The 24,215-nt window shown below is 41.9% G+C and overlaps 1 protein-coding gene and 1 long non-coding RNA gene across 2 annotated transcripts; one reads left to right on the top strand and one right to left on the bottom strand.

Annotated features, from left to right (window-relative positions):
• Positions 1-1,568: 1,568 nt before the first annotated feature.
• LOC120528040 (T-cell ecto-ADP-ribosyltransferase 1-like) lies at positions 1,569-23,023 on the bottom strand. The gene is made up of 4 exons (XM_039752008.1): positions 22,932-23,023; positions 17,532-17,618; positions 13,959-14,595; positions 1,569-2,481 (listed from the first exon to the last, which is right to left on the bottom strand). Exons 2-4 carry the CDS (start codon positions 17,595-17,597, stop codon positions 2,369-2,371), a joined length of 816 nt encoding a protein of 271 aa, XP_039607942.1. The 5' UTR covers positions 17,598-17,618; positions 22,932-23,023; the 3' UTR covers positions 1,569-2,368.
• LOC120528041 lies at positions 10,687-13,097 on the top strand. Its single transcript, XR_005633452.1, has 3 exons — positions 10,687-10,866; positions 11,700-11,786; positions 12,916-13,097. It is a non-coding gene; the product is annotated as an uncharacterized LOC120528041 (long non-coding RNA).
• Positions 23,024-24,215: the final 1,192 nt, after the last annotated feature.

Consider the following 24,215-nt stretch of genomic DNA (forward strand, 5'->3'; position numbering starts at 1 on the left):
GCACCTTCTTCTTCTTTCCGCTGCTCCCATTAGGAGTTGCCACAGCGGATGATCTTTCTCCATATTACTCTCACTGCACCACTCTGAGTATTTATATCACTGTATCTGAGTGTGAATCACAGTAGCAGCTGATCGGAAAGAGAATTATCGGTATACAGCATCAGGCACACGCTGTCTCAGCCACGGCAAAACGTTTCAAAGCCTTTCCTGTACGGACCTTGTGGTTCAGAAACAGTTTCATCCACTTCAGTTTCATGCACTCAATCAAGCGCTCCTTGTAGAACTGTCTGTACTTATAAGTACAATTACCTCACTGTAAACTTGCACTACAGTTATAATATTACACAACCTGTGCCACTTTATAAAGCGCGTATTTACATATGATGACGATATCATTTTTAGGATGAAATGCAGCAAAATATGTTTATTATATTTTACAGATAAAACTTTAACTTCATTTAAATAATCTATATTCTTCACTGGGACTGGCGTGAAAGATAGAATAATTAAACATGTACTACAAAGATATTTCAATGTTCCTTTAACGTTTTGAAGAATCGGTGCTTTAAGTTTACAGATGGCTTAACATCTATTACAGAGCTGATTGTGTGGCGATCCACCATGCATAAGATAACATACTAACATTGGACTTTTTCTATTGGACATAGAGCCTCCTCTGAGTACTGCTGCAATAAATAATTTAATCAAAGGTCACACACAATCACTGCGCCGTGATACTCATGTTTAATAATGTGCTTTAACTCCTATCATCATAAAAATGATATCACGTATACATCTCAGTATTTTAGTTATTCAGAGAGCTGTAATATCCGATATATGAATGTAATGGACTCTGTGTCCAGTCGGAGGAAGAGAGACGGTTTAAGAAGCAAGTAGTGATTCACACGCACAGAGCACATAGAAGATCAAATACAAAACAAAGCATTTAACGTGCTACTTTAATTACGACGTGATTTGAGAAACTGGTTAATTAAACGATTTTAAGATGAAGTTTATGATGTTCTACTTTAATGACAAAATAAACTACGTGATTAAAGTGGAAATGTCGAGATTGAAGTTGACATTTCGTGCTTTTTCCCCACCGTGTGTCTTTTTTCTCTGTACCCTAATAAACTTTCATGTGACACTCAGACAGTGGGCTTAAAACTCTTCTTTCCACGGCGACTTTGATATGTGACTTCTTTTTTATTTCCGGCACTGTGCGATTTTGTGAACGTGAGCTTTCAAGTTTCTCCAACACGCTATGTCACTCGATCAACTTCCTTTTGTTGATTATACCACGGTTTATTTGAACAAATAGTATGTTTTTCCTTTGCCTCCACTTGGTATTCGCTGAAATTCTTATATTTTCCCCCGTGCTTTTCCCATTGCCTTTTCACAGAAGGCTGAGCTTAAGGGCGATTTATATTGATTTGCATATTCAAAGAGGCGTAATTCTGGGAGGAGTTGGGGCGTTACATAAAGCGCGTGCACGAGCGTTAGTTTTCACGCTGATCGGGATTTATGTAGCGGAAGAACGTGGAAGTTGGAGTACGCACAGATTCCTGCATCTGGATTTTTCTGTGCGTAAGCACATTTCGGCTTTTGCTATGCACGGCGTTATACATGAGGCCCCAGGAGACTGAATTCACCAGACATATCAAGGCAGATTTGTTGTACAGTGAAGTATGCGTCAAATATCTTGCCAATGTCTGATGGCCAATTCACATTGTCATCACTTGATTCAACTACTAGGTCACATTCAGTTTGTTCTAAAACTGGTTTTACAGATTCTGTTTTGGTTGAAGGTATTAATGAATATTGAGGAGTTATCATAGAGTAGCAAAATATAAATATTCATTTTGCAGCATAATGTTACTTCAGTCATATGATGACAGCAGAATATTGTCCCAAGTGTTCTTCGGGCCTAATGCTTTACAAATAATCATAACAGAGACATTTTGTGGTTAAACGTATTGACATAGAATTCTGATCCCAAAAGGCACTCAGGGTGAGCTCCAAGCAGGCTAAAAACATAAAAAAAGTAAGTGACAAAACATTTTATTGAAAATTCAGTGTAGCAAAAAATTTTTCCCAATATGTGCAGTAATTTATTTTTACTTCTGTTTCAATTTAAAAACACACATTAATAGCCAATATTAAGAAAATCCCACACACACTGCAAAAACTACAAATTTTGACACATTTGGTTTGAAAATCATCAGAAAGAAAACAATTCATTAGTAATAAAAAATGAAAGCTTGCCATTAAAGGACAATAAAAAGTCTCTGAAGGCATATAGAGATTTTTTTTCACTTCTTTTGGACCATCAGATTTCTTGAAATTCATCCATTTAAAACACACATTATTACGTTTTCCAAAAATATGGAATCGTTAAAAAACTGAGGAGCAGGTGAAGCACTGTTAAAGGGGTCAGCGACAGGCCAGCGTTATTTGGAATCGTGTTCGGTCCTGGTGAACCTGCAAGTAAAAGAAGAACAGTCAGTGGGTTGGAGGTTGTCACACATTAGAACATTATCAATCAATCAATCAACATTTATTTATATAGCACATATTCATACAAAAAAATGTAGCTCAAAGCGCTTTACAAAATGAATAGAGAAATAGAAGACACAATAAAAGATAAACATAAGTCAACATTAATTAACATAGAATAAGAGTAAGGTCCGATGGCCAGGGTGGACAGAAAAACAAAAACTCCAAAGGCTGGAGAAAAAATAAAATCTGTAGGGATTCCAGACCAAGAGACCGCCCAGTCCCCTCTGGGCAATCTACCTAACATAACAGAACATTAGAACAATCTAGACGAGAACAGGCCATTCAGCCCAACAAAGCTCGCCAGTCCTATCCACTTGTTTCCTCCAAGAAAACATCAAGTCGAGTTTTGAAAGTCCCTAACGTCTTACTGTCTACCACACTACTTGGTAGCTTATTCCAAGTGTCTATCGTTCTTTGTGTAAAGAAAAACTTCCTAATGTTTGTGCGAAATTTACCCTTAACAATTGTGTCCCCATGTTCTTGATAAACTCATTTTAAAATACAAGTCTCGATCCACTGTACTAATTCCCTTCATAATTTTAAACACTTCAATCATGTCACTTCTTAATCTTCTTTTGCTTAAACTGTAAAGGCTCAGCTCTTTTAATCTTACCTCATAATTCAACCCCTGTAGACCTGGAATCAGCCTAGTCGCTCTTCTCTGGACCTTTTCTAGTGCTGCTATGTCCTTTTTGTAGCCTGGAGACCAAAACTGCACACAGTACTCAAGATGAGGCCTCACCAGTGCATTATAAAGGTTGAGCATAACCTCCTTGGACTTGTACTCCACAGATCGTGCTATATAACCTGACATTCTGTTAGCCTTCTTAATGGCTTCTGAACACTGTTGGGAAGTTGGAACTGTCTCCCATGTGCACATGGGGGATGGTTTACAGGTCCAAATAGTGTTATTTGTCAGCCAGACCAGGGGTTGGTGCTCTCACCTGATCCTCTATCCTCTGGTTCCTCTGCAGATCAGCCAAAGACCCTGCCTCTCGATTACATCACCACCAGTCCACCTAATGCTGACCCCCTGCATATTTACAACCTGTTAGTCAGTTCAGCTGTGAACTCCACTTATGTTTCTTTTACTTTTGCTGATTTTTAAGTATACGAGGTGAGACACAAAAATAATTGGATTGGTAAAATAAAAACATTCATTGATATATTATAGCATTCTAAACATTGTCACCTTCTCTATACTTCCCCTCCCGATCCCTACACCGCTCCATATGCGTCTTTCATTGATTGATTTCATTGAAACAGTGCTGGAAGTCCACAGTTGAGGCTCTTCAACAGGCTTGCCGTTTCTGACTTCACTTCATCTTCTGAAGAAAAATGTGTTCCCTTCGGGTCACTTTTGATTTTCGGGAATGAATAAAAAAAATCACAGGGAGCTAAATCAGGTGACTAGGGAGGATGATCGAGAACAGGAATGTTTTTGTCAGTCAAAAACTGCTTTGTGGAAAAAGCATTGTGCGCAGGAGCATTGTCTTGTCTTGTCTCACTGCTCGCTTTTATCACCCAACAACTCGTGCAGCAATTGTTGTGCGGCGGTTTGAGAGGGCGTGAAGGAGGGTGTATAGTTCTATGATTCACGTCCAGCCGACCTCCAGGAAAGCCCCAAGCCCAGTCCGGTTATTTTTGTGTCTCACCTCGTATGTGGTGGCCATCCCCAAACCTTTTTCTGTCTGCTGCCTAATTTTTTTATCACAAGGTGCACAAGCTTTATAAAGTTAGATTTTCAGTACTTTATTAAGTTTTTTTAATCAATGACTCAAATATGAATTCATTTTAAGTACATGACAGAGCCTAACTTTGCTCTGCTCACTCCTGGTGTGCTGTCTGATGATCTTCCAGCTCTGATGTAGTGGGTGGGCTGCTTAAACCTTTTAGTCCTACTCTGCCAATATTAATTTAACTTTTGTATACCAGTAAACCTAAATAACAGCAGCATTGTTGCAAAAGGCACAACCCTGATTGTCTGACAAAGCATTTAAGCCCATCTTCGCCTTCACATCAAACTTCTATGGGCTAGCAGTTAGGCAAAATAGGGGAACCTTATACTCCTGTATTTATTTCATATTTGAACTGGATGGAGTCCATTCAGTGTACCCTCTGAGGAAACATCCAGGGTTGGGCGTAGCTTTCCTCAATTTGGTTTTACACTTTTTTTTTTGGATCTTTTACTGAATTTATTAAAAGCATATATACTCAGCAAAAAAAGAAACGTCCCTTTTTCAAGACTGTGTATTTCAACAATAATGTTTTAAAAATCCAAATAACTTTACAGATCTTCATTGTAAAGGGTTTAAACAATGTTTTCCATGCATGTTCAATTAACCATAATCAATTAATTAACATGCACCTGTGGAATGGTCGTTAAGAACTTAACAGCTTACAGAAAGTAGGCACTTAAGGTCACAGTTCTAAAAACACAGGACACTAAAGAGACTTGTCTACTGACTGTGAAAAACACCCAAAGAAAGATGCCCAGGGTCCCTGCTCATCTGCGTGAACGTGCATTAGGCATGCTGCAGGGAGGCATGAGGACTGCTGATGTGGCTAGGGCAATAAATTGCCATGTCCGCACTGTGAGACGCCTAAGACAGCGCTACAGGGAGACAGGAAGGACAGCTGATCATCCTCGCAGTGGAAGACCTCGTGTAACAACACCTGCACAGGATCGGTACATCCGAATATCACACCTGCGTGACAGGTACAGGATGGCCACAACAACTGCCCGAGTCACACCAGGAACACACAATCCCTCCATCAGTGCTCAGACTGTCCGCAATAGGCTGAGAGAGGCTGGACTGAGGGCTTGTAGGCCTGTTGTAAGGCAGGTCCTTACAAGATATCACCAGCAACAACGCCGCCTATGGGCACAAACCCACCTTCGCTGGACCAGACAGGAGTGGCAAAAAGTGCTCTTCACTGATGAGTCACGGTTTTGTCTCACCAGGGGTGATGGACGGATTTGTGTTTATCGTCGAAGGAATGAGTGTTACACCGAGGCCTGTACCCTGGAGCGGGATCGATTTGGATCGATGGCTAGGGCCATTCCCCCCAGAAATGTCCAGGAACTTGCAGGTGCCTTGGTGGAAGAGTGGGGTAACATCTCACAGCAAGAACTGACAAATCTGGTCCAGTCCATGAGGAAGAGATGCACTGCAGAACTTCAAGCAGCTGGTGGCCACACCAGATACTGACTGGTACTTTTGATTTTGAGCCTCCCTTCATTCAGGGACACATTGTGAAACATTTTTAGTTTATGTCTTATGGTGTTGACTCTTTTACTGTTCATACAAATATTTACACATTAAGTTGAAAGTCAGAGGACGTTTCTTTTTTATACCATTCTGTACAATGAAGTCAAACTTGACAAAACTAAATTCAAATCAGCCCCCACCCAGAAAGAGAGGAAGGCCAACAGACAGAGTAAAGCTTTTGAGAGTAGTAAAGAGAGAAAGGAGTCTTTTCCCCCCCAATATAAAAACGCCTATTCTAAAACATCATTGATTAGATCCTGCCAGGTTTTAAACAAGTTTTGCACAGATCCTCTTAAGTGGGAATTAGATTTTTTTTCCAATTTGAAATAGTATATAACATCAGTTACCCACTGACTTAAAAGGGGAGAGTTAGGATTCTTCCAGTTGAGCAAGATTAGCCTACATGCCAATAGTGAAGTAAAGGCAATCACAGTTTGTTTGTCCTTCTCCACTTTAAGCCCATCTGGGAGCCCACCAAACACGGCTGTTAATGGATTAGGAGGGTTTGTGACTGATTGGCATTATAAATTATTAAAGGTGTATGAGTTCACACGGCAAACGCACTGTTTCAGGGGTGCAGTTTACATATTTTCCTTTTGTCCACTGCGTTGTCCTCTCCAAATGAGTACTTAAAAACCCAATGTGAGTAGAAGTGGAGGTCTGCATTGAATGACAGTGTGATCTCCCTTCCAGGGTGGGTTCCTGCTACATATTTAATGTTTCCTGGATAGGCGCAGACCAACCTCTGACGCTGGACTGAAAAGATGGAGTTCAGGAAACTCATGGATGTTTTCCGAGAATTTGCTCCTATTTCTCTTCACTTCTTTACTCTTGTGTCATGCTTTGGTCATTTATTTGGTCTGTTCGCGGTTTGATGTCTGTTGTTGTCATTTTATATATTTGTAAATAGAGTTCTGTGTACAGGTAACCAGCCATTGAGAAATCAAATGGAACCTTTGCTTCAGTCAAACTTTTTCAGGCCGCATTTCTATATGTACGTATAAAACACAACTTCAGAGATCAGTTTGTTGCGTCTTTTCTGGGCAATCCACCATATCTAAGTCACAGCTCCGCTGAAGAATTACCAGTGCTTACCTCATCAGATAACAAGTTTCTACAGAAGGACGACTTCTCCTTTTCATTTACGGAAATGATTCACATCTCTTTGGACGCTGTTCACTGTGGTGAGATTGTCTTGATTTATTTACTTTTTTTTACATTTTTTAGTCATTGTTTTTCTAGGATTTAAGCTGACATTTCTCATCATTTTTCACCTTATGCTCTAGGTGTGCCATGGTGTTCGTGAGGCGAAATGATCATGGGGTGTGAAAAGCAAAAGTGAGAAATACCGGTCTGTTAACAAGCTAAATCACTCAGGATCCTATGGGTTAGTGACTGTTGTCAAACATTTTTTTCGTATGCCTTGCATGTATTGATTATTTACTGGGATTACAAGGAAGAGTCATTTTGATGTGTACATGCATATAGATCCATAGATTTATATACAGTACACATCAGTGCCTTTAGAAGGCACTCACCTCCATGATGTTTAATCTCTTATTTCATGCCTGCTCCCATTCCCCCATTTGTATTCATTCTTTTCCAAGGTGGGACCTTCAAATAATAAGTGGTCCACAAGTGTTGCAGCTAATTGAGTAGACTTAAGGGCCTCTTTGCATCTCAGCTCTTCAATGTGACTGCAGTTGAACAGACCTGTTATGGTGTGTCTGGGGTCTCACCCCGAGATTTTATTTGTTTTGCTCACTTTTTTCTGTTTGTCTGTCATGTTTTGTATTAATTACAGAGCCTATAAAAAGTATTCACCCTCTTGGAAGTTTTCACGTTTTGCTCTGACACAATGTTAATGATGGATTTAAACTGCCTTTTTGTGAAACGGGTGTTATAATAAGTTTGTTATAATATTAAGAGTTGTGTCACTGCATCTGTTTTAGATCTTTTTATACGCATTTTTTATTCTTTTTCTGTGTAACATGCCATGCAGAGCTGAGCCAGATTTAGCAAAGAGTGTCAGCATTCAGAATTGCTGGGCCAAGCAAAGCATAAAGACAGACAGGGACAGCTGGAAGGCTGTGTTGTAAACCCTAAAAAGGACTGAGTGTCATTTGAACCGACTGTTTGATGATCAGCATGAAATTGTCTGCCTTGTTTGGAATTGTAATGGGAGCCTGGTCGTGTAGAAAACAATATAAAAGAGCTTGGAGCCTTGCCAACTTTGAGAAACTGTGTTGGCGAAAGAAATTGGTCCAAAATCCACCTCCATTGTGACAAAAAAAGAGCAGTTTCTACATGACCGGGTCCCCAAAAGAAATCCTCGGTAAAATGAAGCTGGCCTGTTTCTCCTGTCTGTACAGCAACGTAAGCCGCATTAAACAAGCTAAGTATATTCTGTCTTTTCTGTGACTTTGTCGCCGCCTAACGTTGAAAAGACGGATATCGCCGTTATTATTTATAATTATTTAAATATAGGTTTATTAAAACGCCGCAATATAAAAGAACATATTTCCAAGGAGCTAACACTCCCATCGGAAACAAATGGGTCAACAGAAGAACTCTCCTCTGCAGATGAAATCCCAAAATAATAACTGATCACATAAGTATTCAGCTCCTATAGGTCAGCATTTAGTTGATGCACATTTGTCAGTCACGATGGCCTTAAGTCTCTGCTTATAGGTCTCTGTCTCAATCACTTCTGCTATTTTTATTTCCATTCTTAATTGCAAAACTGCTCGGTTTCTGTCAGGTTGCTTGAGGACTGTGAGTGAATAGTCTTTTCTAAGTCCAGCCATCAGTTCTTTTATGTTTTATATTTGTAATTCATTTTGACTACTTTGCAGAGGTCCATTTTCACTTTGACACTGAGAGTCTTTTGCTGTGGACCAATTTTAAAAAAGCCAAATTAAATCCACTGTGATTCAATGTTGTATAACAAGAAAATCTGATCATTTGCATGGGGTTGAACAATTTTTTTTTTTCAGAAACTACATACATTTGGTTCATCATTTGTTTGCTTATTCTCTTTAAATGCTACACATGTAGCATGTGTTCATGTTTCACAGATATATTCACTTTTCACCTTTGCATTTTGCTAGTTATTTATTTGAACAGGGGAAACTATTGTGGAATAACTATCAAGCAGAGTACATGAAGTCTGATGACAGCACACCAGAGCTCTCAAGAACTGAGGAGAATGCCATGCTGCCTTTTGCCATGTCCCCAAGTGGGACGGGTCCTTTTGAGCGGATTGCAGTGTCCTGGGGGAGTGCTTTCAAGTTGCTGCCGGTGTCTGAGGAGTGCAACTAGGAGTGGGGTTTGCTCTTTTAAGTTGCTGCCAGAAGATGGCTGCCACTTTGTTACAGTCAAGGACTGTGGAGACACTAGAGGCGAGTACCAATTATAAAACCTCACCTCTTAGCTTATGTGTTATAGCTCAGTTGTCCCTGCAGAGAGATGCCCAGCTGCCTGCTGTCCAGTGCCTGCTTCCAGAAAGTGGGGTCCAGTTTCCTGTCTCATCTGTCCTATTAAAACCAATAGGAGGTGGTCTGCCTATGTTGTTTGTCCTGTTGGGACCATCGGGAGATGGACCACCTGTTTTATCTGTCCTGTTGGGACCATTAGAAGGGAATGCTGCCAAGTCGCTTCCCGATTCCCCTGAAGGGAACGCTGCCAAGTCACTTCAAGTGTGTTGTAGGGAAGTAGCAGCAGATTTATTATAGACTTCAGAGACACAAGCCCAGTTGTCCATGCCAGAAGGTGTTCTATCCGTTTTGTCTATGCTGTGAGACCACCAGAACGTGATTGTTCTGTTTGATATGCCCCGTGAATACAACCTGGAAGTGGTCTGCGTGCTTTGTTTGCCCCACTGTGACCATCAGGAAGTGGTTTGCCTGTCTCATCTGCCTTAAAGACATGGGCTTTTTTCCCTAAACTGCTGTGCAGAACTCAAGCCTCCTCTTCTTCATAATCTAACTGGAAATGGTGCAATTTTTGGACTCAATGGAGTGGGGTGGGGAGTCTTGAAGCAATCCCTTCGGAAGGGAGTTATGTTATGTTTCAGCCAGGATTTCTTCCCTGGTTGGAGTACAGATTCTAGTTGGATGCCTTTTTTTTCTTCATTTTTGAGCCTTGTGTGTATACAGGGGGTCCTCAGGTTACAACGTGTCGACATACAATGTTTCAAGTTTGCAACGCTCACTCCCATAAAAACTTTTAAAAAATTGAGATGCAAGAAGGAATAAAGGTAATGATTTTTTTTACACTAATTTTTTCTGTTACTACAGTACCAGTGTACAGTACAGTATATTTATGTCCTTTTCCTTTTTCTGTGGCTTAGCTGTGTTTTTATGTTATAGATTATGATTTTGCAAATGTGTTAGGATAGGTAAGTGACTTAGGCTACGGTGTGTTTCGACTTACACCAAAATTTGGGTTACATCACTGTTGTAGTAATGAAACTGTGTCGTAACCCGAGGACCCCCGTACTAATATTGTTGACCATTTAGTCTGTACGTTTCATATGTCTTTTGTTACATACAATGCGTCTTTTTGGGTGGTACCCCAAGAGGAAGGGCTACCTGCTGTCACACACATGCGTTTAGGAGACAGCTAAAGGGCCTGGGGAACTGTAATACTACACCCGACCAGAGGGTGGCAGAGTGTGCCGACTGTCTCTCTCAGTTTCTTGCAGATCATTTCCGGGAAATCTCACCAGGTTCCGGCACCTCTGATGACATCACTTCCAGCTTCGGACTAGATGACATCATTTCCTTATCCAGCCCTTAAAACCGCCATCTTACCTCCAAATAATCAGTTCTGTTTTGGACTCTGTCTTGTGAACAAATGATACTAAACTTTTGCAGCTGGGAAATAATATACAGGTGGCTGCCCCAAACCTTTATGATGTCTGAAGTCTCATCTTTATTACACTGCCTATCACTGCAAGGGACTAACCTCGGCCCTGTAAAGGAGGGGTCAACCCACAGTTCCTTGCAGTTCCTTCAAATGCGCTTGGGAGTTGGTGAGTGTTTGTTTGTGATTTGGCCATACTTTTGTATTTATTGTAATTTTGACCTTTTTGCTCTATTTTTTTGACATTTCCATTGGATTAGGATTTGCTTTGCTTACACGCAACTCCTTTGCCTTTTGTTCTCCATTGAGATTTTTTTTTGTGCCTCTGGACATTTTTGGAAAATAAACTTTTCCAAAAGCCTCTACCTGTATGTCCAGTCTCTGTTCAAGCAGTACAAGTACTTGGGGGTCCACATTAATGACAGGTTGGACTGGTCACAGAACACAGAAGAAAGGGCAGAACAGGCTCTTCTTCCTTAGGAGACTGTGTTCCTTTAACGTGTCATCCTTCACATCATACACAACTCAGGTATGCTAGGCTGGTAACATCACTTCAAGAGGACCATCAAAAAAAGCTCAGTAAAAGGGCAAGCTCAGTTATAGAACACAATCTGGAGATACTGTAGAACACAAAACTGAGTGCCATTATAAACAATGCTGCACATCCTCTCTCTGACGCACTAACACTGAGGACCTACAGCCAACAAATTCAGCAGAAGTGTATCAGGAAACTCTATGGGGGCTCCTTTATACCAACAGCAATATGCCTGTATAAAGCCACACTATGACTGTGACAGCCAAGTCAGAAGCCTTCTTTCTTTTTAGTCATTATGGTGTGTGTTCAGACTATAGTGTGAGTGTAAATATATTTATCTTATCTATTTTTGTATTTATTTAAAGAGCTTCTATAAAAAGCCATATTTCCACCAGGGAACAGTAAAGTTCTGCCTATCTGTTTATATTAATTTGATATGTTTTCCATCCTGCCATCACTTTTCTTAGTTTGCTCCATGCATTACAAAGTTGAAGTCAGCAGCATGAAGCAAAAGTGAAGAGTTATCTTTGAATGGGATTCCAGTTCATCTCAAGGTACACTCTTGCATGCACCCTAACCTTTTCATATGGAATTGTCCATTAATCTAATATTATTATTTCATATGTTTGGGGTTTGTTTCCTGCCTTGTGCCCTGTGTTGGCTGGGATTGGCTCCAGTAGACCCACATGACCCTGTAATTAGGATATAGCAGGTTGGATAATGGATGGATGGATGGATGGATGTTTTGTCTTATCTCTGCATTTCTCTTTTACTGTGTCACCACTGGGTGGCACTGTGGAGCACAATGCAGTCTCACCATATCCAAGTTCCTGTTGTGCTTGGTTTCACTCTTGTCATACCTGGCTATTCAATCTAGCAGAACTAATACGGTGAAGGAGTCTTCCTGTGGCTCCTTTGATAAGCTGTTATCCAGCTAGTGACATACGAGGGGCTGCTAGTGCCGCTCAGATCTGAAGCTGATTTCTCCAATTTGCACATGAACTTGATGTTAGGACTTTGTTCGAACTGCGAAATTGCACCTAATCACTATGCACATGTCTAACTCGAAATGGTAATTAAAATAATACTACACTCCGAAACCAATCCAGACCTGTTCTAACTGGTCTACAGGCCAGATCTGATCTCTGACTCTCCCGCTGTGTCACAATTCTGGGAACTTTTGACTGCCTCTCGTATGTCTGTTGTATAGGTGGACGTTGGTTCACCATGGGAAATGCCAAATAAGGGCTCTCAAGCTACATGTGGTATGGAATTGTTAATTGCTTTGTACAAAATGTGCCATACAGGTAAAATTCCATCACAACAAAGTCCCAGGGACCTAAAAAATATTTAGTTGTAATGAAAAGTTTGTCGTAATGAGAATCTGTATTTGTCACCTTTCTTTAACTTGCGCCCAGGCATCTGCAATCATTTCAATAGCTTAATCTTTCACATTTATTTTAATCTCCTCCTGCCTATACGTTATGCTGATGAGAATTTTTCTCAGCATTTAATTGCGATAATACACTTTCAGGGTGCGAATGATGCCCAAATCCAATGGCTGAAGCACTGTTGTGCAATTGTGTGGGAGGAATTCAATGGGAAAATGGGGAAGCATGTTGTGGGCAGCACAGTTATCTTTCAGAAGCCGAATCATCCTTTTCTTCTTCTTTATATTGTGAGGTTTCTGAACTCTTTTGGGACCCAGTAGCTGTGGCGGCATAGTTGGCGGGCAGCAAACCATCATCCTACACATGAGCGATAGCTGTGGCCCCGGTGGCTATGGACCACGGGTTACCGCTTGCCGCCAGGAACCGCCCGAGGGATGCTACACTGCGTGAGCAGCAAAATCACCTCCCCCCCAGCCACCGCAGCATCCCCAGGCCAAAGATGACGGAGCGGGAGTTACTGAGGCGCACGCGTCGCAGCTATGGCCTCGTTCGTAAGTCATAGGTCGGATGTCCGTAACCTGGGGACTACCTGTACTTCGCTGTAATGAAAAGTTTGTTGTAAAGATATTCATTGTAACGGAATTTTACCTGTATAAAATAAAGCTTGATTTTGTTCTGAATATCGTAGAGTCTGTGAACTTTTATTCGATAACGTTAGTGCTCCTTAATCATATAATCTGTCTCTGTTTTAAATTTTCTTTTCAATTTATTCACTTGATTTACCAAAACTAGAACTGAGATCTTAGGGAGAGGGATTATCATTAGTGATCCAGTCTTTACATTGTCCATTCACCCATCCATTTTTCATCCTGCTTATCCAGTTTGGGGTCACAACAAACCAAACGTAATACTGTTAAGAGGGCATAAGCCAAACAAGGATGGGGCACTAATCCAACATAGGGTACACATACTCATACTGGGTTCATCGCCTGCCAGGTACATATGAAAAACTGGAGGAGATAAGAGAAAACACATGCAGAAACAGAGAGAACATGCAAACTCTATACAGACAGTGACCAGACCAAGAATTGTTAGGACACTGAAGTAACCACTTTTACAGTTATGTGTACAGTATTTAATAAAATCTTGCAAGAATAAATATTGAAAGGAACAGGACTGGTGGGCAGCAATGACATCTATGTGTTTAAAGACTGCGACAAACCCAACAATAAAAGTAAAGATCATAATTGAAATTGAAAGACAAAGCACACAGATGAAAAGAAAGAGTGGCGAGTCCCCCAGTTGCATGCAAGTTCAAACAAATGTACAACTTACCCTTCAGAGGCCAACATCTGTAGTTCACAGTGATGTTCTTCGATTCAAGAGTGACGTATCTATCGTAACTTTCTTTGACAATAAACACTTCATAAGGTGGGATAAGCACTTCAGCTTCTGTCTTATACAAGGAATAATTTGAAATGTCCGCCCCATAGCATGTTGTGATATTGAAAACTGTTGCATTTTTAAATTTCAGTGCTACCATTATATTTCTGGAAGCTGACGCAAATCTTCCAAAGCGAAAAACCTCGCCTTCTCTTGGACGTATCTCTACGCCAACTCCTCTGTAGGCCCTGATGCATTCACCACGATTGAGGGTCTGGATGGCCTTTGTGAGCAGGAAATGGATAGACCTGTAGTGATTTTTTGTCACTGAAGTCACGCCATCTTGAATTGCAGTGTTTAACTCAGTATGGAAAGAGGCACTGGTGTAGCCTCTAACAGCAATGGAGGTATTCAAATCCAAAATATAAGGGGTTGAAGCATTCCAGTGCTTCTTCGCTTTATTCCAGGCAGATCTCAGGAATTCATTTTTATTCAGGTCATTGTCCAGGTAATACTCTGTGATTTCCGTGTCTCTTTCTTCTCTGCACCCCTTATAATCATCATCATAGGAATTTTCATACATGTACAACTGAAACAGGACAGAAGTTGGGATCAGTAGGAACAATACACAGTACAACAGCTACTGGGGTCAATTATATTCATGATTTAATATGATTTCACCATAGACACTTTACATTTCTGGCATATAGTATGTCAGTATATGGGTCTACCTTTGTGAATTTATGACTAACACTTACATCGTATAAACATTTTGAAGGAAAATTAATACAATTAAGGGTCACAAGTGATAGGATCCCTTCTTGGTATCACAAGTTTGAAAACACACGTTCAGGGGCTACTCGTGCATTAAGGCCAACTTAGAGAATGTGGGTGGAAAATCAGCATATTTGGTTAAAACCCATTTAGGCACAATGAGAACCTTTCACAGTCAGGATACTCAGTACAGCAGGTGGAAATCTAACTTACTATACCAACCAAGCTAACACTTAAATGTTCAACACAATCAATAAATGGGATATTAGAAGAATACTAAAGTAATCTGAAGCCTGCATTTCTCAACCTATGTTGACTCAATGAGTATTCAACATCACACTACAGAACATCTGTGCACAGACAGAGAGCACAAGGAGCAGTGTGAAAGAGTGCTTGGACAAATGTCATCTGACTACCGTTTAGGAACATTTTTAATTGCTTGTTATACCAACCTAAGGAAAGAAATCAGAAAACCTAACCATCACGTGTCTAACCAAAGTGGTTTTCATTGCTTGGTGATGTCCAGTATTCTCCTGTAAATATCAATGCCATACAACGTCTCAGCTGCTGAAACTGTGGAAACTTGCAGCTTTCCTAATAATCATCAATACATGAAACACATGGAGGTAATGTGTTAGAATTTTCAGAACTCACTATTTAATTAACGTCTCCTAGCCCTTTATTATCCACTATATTAAGAGGTCTGCAGTCTCATACAATGTTTTTCAAAGTGGAAGTTAATATTTTTTGTTTCATTCACAGACTTGTATTGTAATTGGCTAAAAAGGTGATGAAAAGTTTATAAAAGCAGTGGGTTTTTCTTGTAATAGCTATATAAAGATAATTTATTTCTGGGAAATTCAAATTTGCTTGCACTAAATTTACAAATATCTGCATATTGCCCTTTGAATCATCTTGGAGAATTTTAAATCAAAGGCAACCATAGCAAACTTCTTTCTTCATAGCCATCATTAACACAGTAGTCGAGATGGCATGGGGTGTGGAACACCACATTCTGAAACTGCAATTAAGGAAACATTATGCGGTTTACTTCTGAAATTACTCAAATGCATTAATGCTTTAACTTTGAAAGACCGATTATTAGAAGAATTATTATTATTATTTTATATGTAAAAGCCAAATTCAACTGACTCAATCATCACGAAATCTCCCGAACCACTTGAGACTTGAAATTTGGAATGTAGGTTACCCTTGGCCCATAGGTGCTCGCTAAGAAACAGTTTTAAAAATGTTGTGGTCCAAGCAGGAAATTTCTTATAGTTTTGTAGACCCAAATTGTATGTCTGTCTGCTTTTCACGAGAGAACTACTTAGCGGATTTAGATTGTGTTTTTTTCTATAATTTGCTTGTACATTCCGTCGATTTTGCGACTTTCTCATCGTGCTAAGTATCATAGTTCGCTTGCAGTACCGATTTATTACCGTGAATCCGAGAGAGACTAATCGGGCTGCTGTTCCCTCCGCACTCACGTGTCTGCCTCGGGGCGAAATCTTAACTCCACTTAGTTAGCAAACAAGAGAACTACTTAACGGATTTAGATTGGATATTTTTCTATAATTTGCTTGAATATTCCGGTTGATTTTGAGACTTCTCTCATCACTTTGAGAATCATAGTTCGCTTGCAGGAGTGATATATTTGCGCTAATCTGAGACAGAGGCTTTGGGCTGAGGGGAGAGGGAAGAGTAACGTCAGGAATAGAGAGCTGGGAAGGGCCCTCCTCACTAATACGCGGGTGAAGCCGCCGGGGGTTGGCTAGTATATATTTATTTAGTCACACACGTGAGCATTAGGACTATTTTACAAGCACTGGTTACGTGAAACACGTGGAGAAGTTTAAGGGTATTACACAATCAGTAACTGCATATCAGTCTGCATCCTTAAAGTGGAAGAGAAGTCCCAAGAAGACTATTGATATCCCTTCCATCCAGATGCCAACAAATATTTAAACCACCACCTCACTGGAAGTTGGTGTTTATTCTTGGATCAGAGGAGAACTGAGCTCCCAGGGAGAAAAGCTTAGCTACTTAGGGCTAAAAAAGGTGTGCTTTGCCTATTTTCCTGGTCTTACTATTATTGTCCTATGGACAATCAAGACATTAGAAGGCCCATCACTCAAGACTCCAACTGTTCATCTGTTTATTTTTTGTTTCCATTTACTAAACACACAGACGATACGATACAATATATATGTCATGTCACAGTTTTGTCTGGTAGCACCATAATGTGCTTTCTACGTCTATTTGTTTTTTTTTTCCATTATTTCATTGCAAGTTAGTTGGCACAGGACGTCTCTGCCTTCTCACTCATCCCCCTACAACATATATTGTGACCAGTGTCGCCACTGGTTAGTCGGCCATACTGGCGACGACCGTTGCTCATGTGCAGTTCAGTAGTTCCCCTGCTCCATTTTTCCTCCCACATAGCGCCACCAGCTGCGCGCTCTTATGCTCTTAACTGTGAGCTGTCACTCTGTTAAACAGTAAACCTATGGCAAAGAAACACAGCCGCTCTACAGAGAACATCCCTCTTAAACTTTTACCCGTCCCCTTTGCAGGATCAGCCACAGGCTTGTAGGCTTACCGCGCAACATGTTTCTCACACCAGATTTTATATACTCAGGAGTGATATTGACCAGAGCCCATCCCCAGAAATGCAAGTGAATCTTGGGGTTGGGTGATATGTCTTCCCATGTGTACCTGAATGAGATACAACTGATGTTTTCAACTTACCGACTCAGAGTCATTCACAAAAATTAGCAAAGACAGTAGGAGGACTGTGGAGATGGCAGGAGTCATTGGAAACTTTATTTCTTCTTTCTGTAAAAATAAAACACAGATACTTTTCTGATTAAATTCTGGCCAAAAATCCACCCACGACCCCAGTCTAAATGTTCAAAATTGCCATATCAGATAATTAAGTAATTTATATTGTTTTATATTTAACTGAATTGCCATTATTATACCTTAGGTTTACAGTTTAAAAAGAATTTAACATAAATTAGGACATAGTGGGTTGGGTAGAGACTATCAGGGCTTTTACTCACTAGGTATCCTTATTGCAACCGAGTCTGCAGACTAAAGAAAGGTGGCCTATCACAGCAGGATTGGGTGAAAAACAGAGCCCAGAGGGTCCATAGCAGGCCACTCACACACCTACACTGACACCATTTAGAGTTAGTTCTTATTTATCCCAGCAACAAGCCCCTGTCCCCAGTACTGCTGGGATAAACTCACTCAGCCTGCAACTGGACTTAGTGGGTTCTGTGAGGAATTGACAGATGATGATAGTTTAACATAAATGTTTGTTGAGATATAAGATGGAAACTGGAATTCCTTTGATTTGAAAACAATCTCTGGGGGCTTTGAGGTAGCATTGTGCCAATCTGCTGACACTTTTGGTCTCCAAGCATTCCTAAAAAAAGCTCTTGGGATGACACCTTTACAAACAAATATTGCAAAAGAACACTTATATCTACACAAAACATGTAGCTCAAGGTGTTTTACAAGATGTTAAAATTAGAAATAGATTAGATTAGAAATAAATGAGTATATGCATAGATAAATAAATGAAATACCAAAAATAGTAAATAATAAACCCTTATACCCTTTGTCACACACAAGCGTTTAGGGACTAGCTAAAGGACCCAACGACTTTGACAGAGTGCTAACCGCTTTCTCTTTATTTCAACAGGAAAGACGAGCAACAAAAGGCTGCACCTTGAATTCATCTCCAAAGCCCTATCCAGACACCTTGGGACGTGGAATGTCACCTCTCTGAAAGGGAAGGAGCCTGAGCTAGTGGGTGAGGTTGAGAGGTTCCGACTAGATATAGTCGGGCTCACCTCGACGCACAGCTTGGACTCTGGAACCAATCTCCTTGAGAGGGGCTGGACTCTCTACCATTCTGGAGTTGCCCCCGTTGAGGCACCAAGCGGGTGTGAGCATACTTATTGCCCCCGACTTGGAGCCTGTGCATTGGGGTTTACCCCAGTGGACGAGAGGGTAGCCTCCCTCCGCCTTCGGGTCGGGGGACGGGTCCTACTGTTGTTGTTGCGTATGCGCCGAACAGCAGTTCGGAGTACCCAGTATTTTTGGAGTCCCTGAAGGGGGTGCTAGAGGGCATACCTTTTGGGGACTCCCTCATTCTGCTGGGAGACTTCAATGCTCACGTGGGCAATGACAGCGAGACCTGGAAGTGCGTGATTGGGAAGAATGCTCCCCCCGATCTGAACTCGAGCGGCATTTTATTATTGGCCTTCTGTGCTCGTCACAGATTGTCCATAGCGAACACCATGTTCAAGCATAGGAGTGTTCATATGTGCACTTGGCACCAGGACACCCTAGGCCTCAATTCAATGATCGGCTTTGTGGTTGTGTCTTTGGACTTGAAGAGAGGGGCGGAGCTGTCAACTGAACACCACCTAGTGGTGTGTAGGCTTCGATGGTGGGGGAGGATGCCGGTCAGGCCCGGGAGGCCCAAACATGTTGTGAAGGTCTGCTGGGAACATCTGGCAGAGTTCCCTGTCAGAAGTAACTTCAACTCCCACCTCCGGCAGAACTTCAACTACGTTCTGAGGGAGGTGGGGGACATTGAGTCCGAATGGGCCATGTTTCGTGCCTCTGTTGTTGAGGCGGCTGGCCGGAGCTGTGGCCATAAGGTGGTCGGTGCCTGTCGTGACGGCAATCCCCGAACCCATTGGTGGACATCGGCAGTGAGGGATGCAGTCAAGCTGAAGAAGGAGTCCTACAGGACCCTTTTGTCCTGTGGGACTCTGGAGGCAACTAATAGGTACCGACAGGCCAAGCGGAATGCGGCTTCGGTGGTTGCTGAGGCAAAAACTCGGGCATGGGAGGAGTTGGGGGAGGCCATGAACAATGACTTTCGGACAGCTTTGAGGAGAAATTTGGTCTACCATCTGGCGTCTCAGGAGGGGGAAACAGTGCAGTATCAACACTGTATATGGTGGGGATGGTGAGCTGCCGACCTCGACTCTATGGGTTGGTGGGGGGAGTACTTTGAAGACCTCTTCAATCCCACTAACATGCCTTCCAATGTGGAAGCAGAGTCTGGGGACTCGGAGGTGGGCTCCCCAATCTCTAGGACTGAGGTCACCGAGGTGGTCAAAAAACTCTTTGGTGGCAGGGCCCCGGGGGTGGATGAGATACGCCCGGAGTTCCTCAAGGCTCTGGATGTTGTAGGACTGTCTTGGTTGACACGTCTCTGCAACATCGCATGGACATTGGGGACAGTGCCTCTGGATTGGCAGACCGGGGTCGTGGTCCCCTTCTTTAAGAAAGGAGACAGGAGGGCGTGTTCCAACTACAAAGGGATCACACTCCTTATCCTTCCTGGAAAAGTCTATTTGGGTGTCCTGGAGAGAAGGGTCCATTGGATAGTCGAACCTCGGATTCAGGAGGAACAGTGTGGTTTTCGTCCTGGTCGTGGAACAGTGGACCAGCTCTTCACCCTTAGCAGAGTCCTGGAGGGTGCATGGAGTTTGCCCAACCATTCTGCATGTGTTTTGTTGACTTGGAAAAGGCATTCGTCCCTTGGGGAATCCTGTGGGGGGTGCTCCAGGAGTATGGGGTACCGGACCCCCTGATAAGAGCTGTTCGGTCGCTGTACAACCGTTGTCAGAGCTTGGTCCGCATTGCCGGCAGTAAGTCAAACCCATTTCCAGTGAGAGTTGGACTCCGCCAGGGCTGCTCTTTGTCATCAATTCTGTTCATAACTTTTATGGACAGAATTTCTAGGCGCAGCCAGGGTGTTGAGGGGTCGGTTTGGTGGACTCAGGATTGGGTCACTGCTTTTTGCAAATGATGTTGTCGTGTTTGCTTCATCAGGCCGTGATCTTCAGCTCTCTCTGGATCGGTTCGCAGCCGAGTATAAAGCAGCTGAGATGGGAATCAGCACCGCCAAATCCAAGACCATGGTCCTCAGCTGGAAAAGGGTGCCCTCTCAGGGTTGGGGGAGAGATCCTGCCCCAAGTGGAGGAGTCCAAGTATCTCAGGCTTTTGTTCATGAGTGAGGGAAGAATGGAGCGCGAGATCGACAGGTGGATCGGTGCGGCGTCCGCAGTGATGCGGGCTCTGCATCGGTCTGTCGTGGTGAAAAAGGAGCGAAGCCGTAAGGCAAAGCTCTCAATTTACCAGTCTGCGTTCCTACCCTTACCTATGGTCGTGAGCTATGGGTAGTGACCGAAAGAGCGAGAACACGAATACAAGCGGCTGAAATGAGTTTCCTCCGCAGGGTGTCTGGGCTTTCCCTTAAAGATAGGGTGAGAAGCTCAGTCATCCGGGAGGGGCTCAGAGTAGAGCAGCTGCTCCTCCGCATCGAGAGGAGTCAGATGAGGTGGCTCGGGCATCTGATCAGGATGCCTCCTGGACGCCTCCCTGGTGAGGTGTTCTGGGCACGTCCAACCGGGAGGAGGCCCCGGGGAAGACCCAGGACATGCTGGAGGGACTGTGTCTCCCGGCTGGCCTGGGAACGCCTCGGGATTCCCCGAGTAGAAGTGGCCAGGGAGAGGGAAGTCTGGACCTCTTTGCTCAAGCTGCTGCCCCCTCGACCCGATCTCGGATAAGCGGAAGAGGATGGATGGGCTACAGAGGTTTGGGAGACATTGGGATAGCTCCTATTGCAGAACATGAGAACATGCAGCTCCTGGTAAAGTTTCAAAAAGTAATTCATGAATACGCCAAACTGTCAGCATGTCAGAAGAGCAAAACAGATTTAAAATGACATCAGCCAAGAAAATCTTAACCAGCATGCAGACATTAAAATCACAGATTAGAAAAATTTGTATTGTGCACAAAATAAGAAATGCTTCATTCAATGAACTATTTTGATCATTGAAGCTTCAAAATATTACCAAATGTTTTGAAAATATAGGACTGAATGTTAGGAGACATGTTAGGGTTTGCTTCCCGGGTCCTCCCTGCATGGAGTTTGCATGTTCTCTCCGCATCTGCATGGTTTTCCTCTGGGTGCTCTGGTTTCCTCCCACAGTCCAAAGACATGCCGGTTAGGTGCATTGGTGATCCTAAATTGTGCTTGGTGTGTGTGCCCTGCGGTGGGCTGGCACCCTGCCCAGGGTTTGCTCCTGCCTTGCACCCTTTGTTGGCTGGGATTGGCTCCAGCAGAACATCATGACCCTGTAGTTAGGATATAGCGGGTTGGATAATGGATGGATGAAAGGACTGAATGGAAAGAAATGTGTGAATAATACCAAGAATGTGAACAATGGAAGGCCATGGAGCAAGTATGAAACGTTTGTTTACTGAGGTTTAAAACAGATGCCATGGAATACGTCCAAATTTATGTCTTACAAATATGTAGAGGCAATTCCCTATGAAAATATGGATTTACCAGATGTGAAAGAGTGATTTCAGCTTCAGCATGTAATGTAAAAAGGAAGTACATCAAATTCTTTTATATTATACATGTTTACTGAACAGCACAGATGCAAATAGCATATGAACTGTATATAATGCAAAACAAAAAAAAATAGGTATGGGTTCAATGTTGGAGGTAAATGTTAGTAAAAGAACAACCTACATTTGATTTTTTGCCAGTCACTGCAGCAAAATAAAAGCTCCACCAGTGACTTTGTGATAGTGTAAGATTCACTTTCCACCGGGCACTCGTGTATCAAAATCAGCTCTGATAGATAGATAGATAGACCGATATTAGTTATTCATATTCCAGTTGGCATGGTGCCCAGTCACTGCTGCTCTTTTTGATCCTGCTGGCACCGCCTGTCCACATTTCCCTTTGGCTTTCCGAATGTATCTGCTTCCTGGTTTTCACAGGAGGGCAGGATTATTTTACCATTGTTATGTTGTTCCTTCCTTTATTTCAAGTTTGCATTTCGCTTAAAAACAAGGAAACAAAAACTTCTTTGAATCCTTAACGTGCATATGTCAAACTGCATATTTGTTACATTGTTTTACAATACTTACTTTTTCTAAGAAAATATCAGTATATAGTATAGTGAATAAATGCATAGAAGAAAAAACTAAATTTTAACAAAAAAACGCTTATTAACTGCATTTCAAATAAAGTACCTACACTAATACAACATAAACAACCAGACACTAAGCATGTCAGTACATAACATACGGCATACTTACAGAGGATGTGAAAAAAGGATGTTGTGCAGAATTTGAAGAACTGACAGTCTTGTCAGTCCTGAATGCGTGATGTTTTGAAATCGAACTTGTCAGAAGCCAGCAGCCTGTTACAGTACGACACACACACCCCTAACCATACGTGTAAATGTTGCACACTTGTGAACGTCAAAATTGAGGAACATTTCTAAGAACAATAGTACGAGAAAGAGAGTAAAACTTAAGCAGGATTTTTAGTTCATGTGAAACAGCAATATACCTAATTGTGCTCAGTGATGTTTTCACTCCACAAGGTGCTACAGATAATGTTAGATCAAGAGAAATGTTGTGTTAAATATGGAAGAATATTTCAGACAAATTTAAATAAATAAGTAAATACCTAAATAAAAAAATATATGCAAACAAATAAAAGTACTGTGAAATGTGACAATAAATAAATAATAGCATAACGGACTATAAACAAGCATGTCATAAAATATAGTTATTGTTGTTTATTTCTTTATTTATACACGTATTTAAGAATTTCTTCATTTTTTTGATTTCTGTTACACCACATGCAACATGAAATAAGCCGTGAAATGAAAACTGTCAATTTCTCATGTCAAAGCGAGTGGGCGGGTTCTAGTGAGTATTGTTTTGTGATTGGTGAGCCATCTCTACAGCAGACATAAAGCTTTGGTTATCAAAAGCCACAGCCACTGCAGTCCTTTCAGACGCAAACTCTATTTATGATGATAAATATGACGTTTCTTGAATTGAATTAGTGGCTTTGCACAGGGCAAAGCCCTCACTCACTCACTCACTGTCTGACTCGCACAGTCACAACCCGTAAGCATATGTATGAGCCACAGGATTCGCCAAGTCAAACAAAGTGCCTTCGTCCACTCTGTGGACGATTCAGCAATCAAAAAACAGGGCTTGCTAAAGCCCACCCTGTCAGCTTCGATGAGTGAAAGGGGCAGTTACTGAAAGAAATAAATGAAGGAATCTATACTAATAAAAGGCAAAGCCCTCACTCACTCATCACTAATTCTCCAACTTCCCGTGTAGGTAGAAGGCTGAAATTTGGCAGGCTCATTCCTTACAGCTTACTTACAAAAGTTGGGCAGGTTTCATTTTGAAATTCTACGCGTAATGGTCATAACTGGAACCTATTTTTTCTTCCATATACTATAATAGACGTCTGCTTTCGATGGCGTGGGAGGCGGAGTTACGCCTCCCACGTAATTTAGTGCCTGCCCATATAAGGCCGCCCGTCAGTGGCAATCCAATAGAAACACTGCCGCT

Source organism: Polypterus senegalus, chromosome 4 (genome assembly GCF_016835505.1).
Source record: "Polypterus senegalus isolate Bchr_013 chromosome 4, ASM1683550v1, whole genome shotgun sequence".
NCBI lineage: Eukaryota > Metazoa > Chordata > Cladistia > Polypteriformes > Polypteridae > Polypterus > Polypterus senegalus.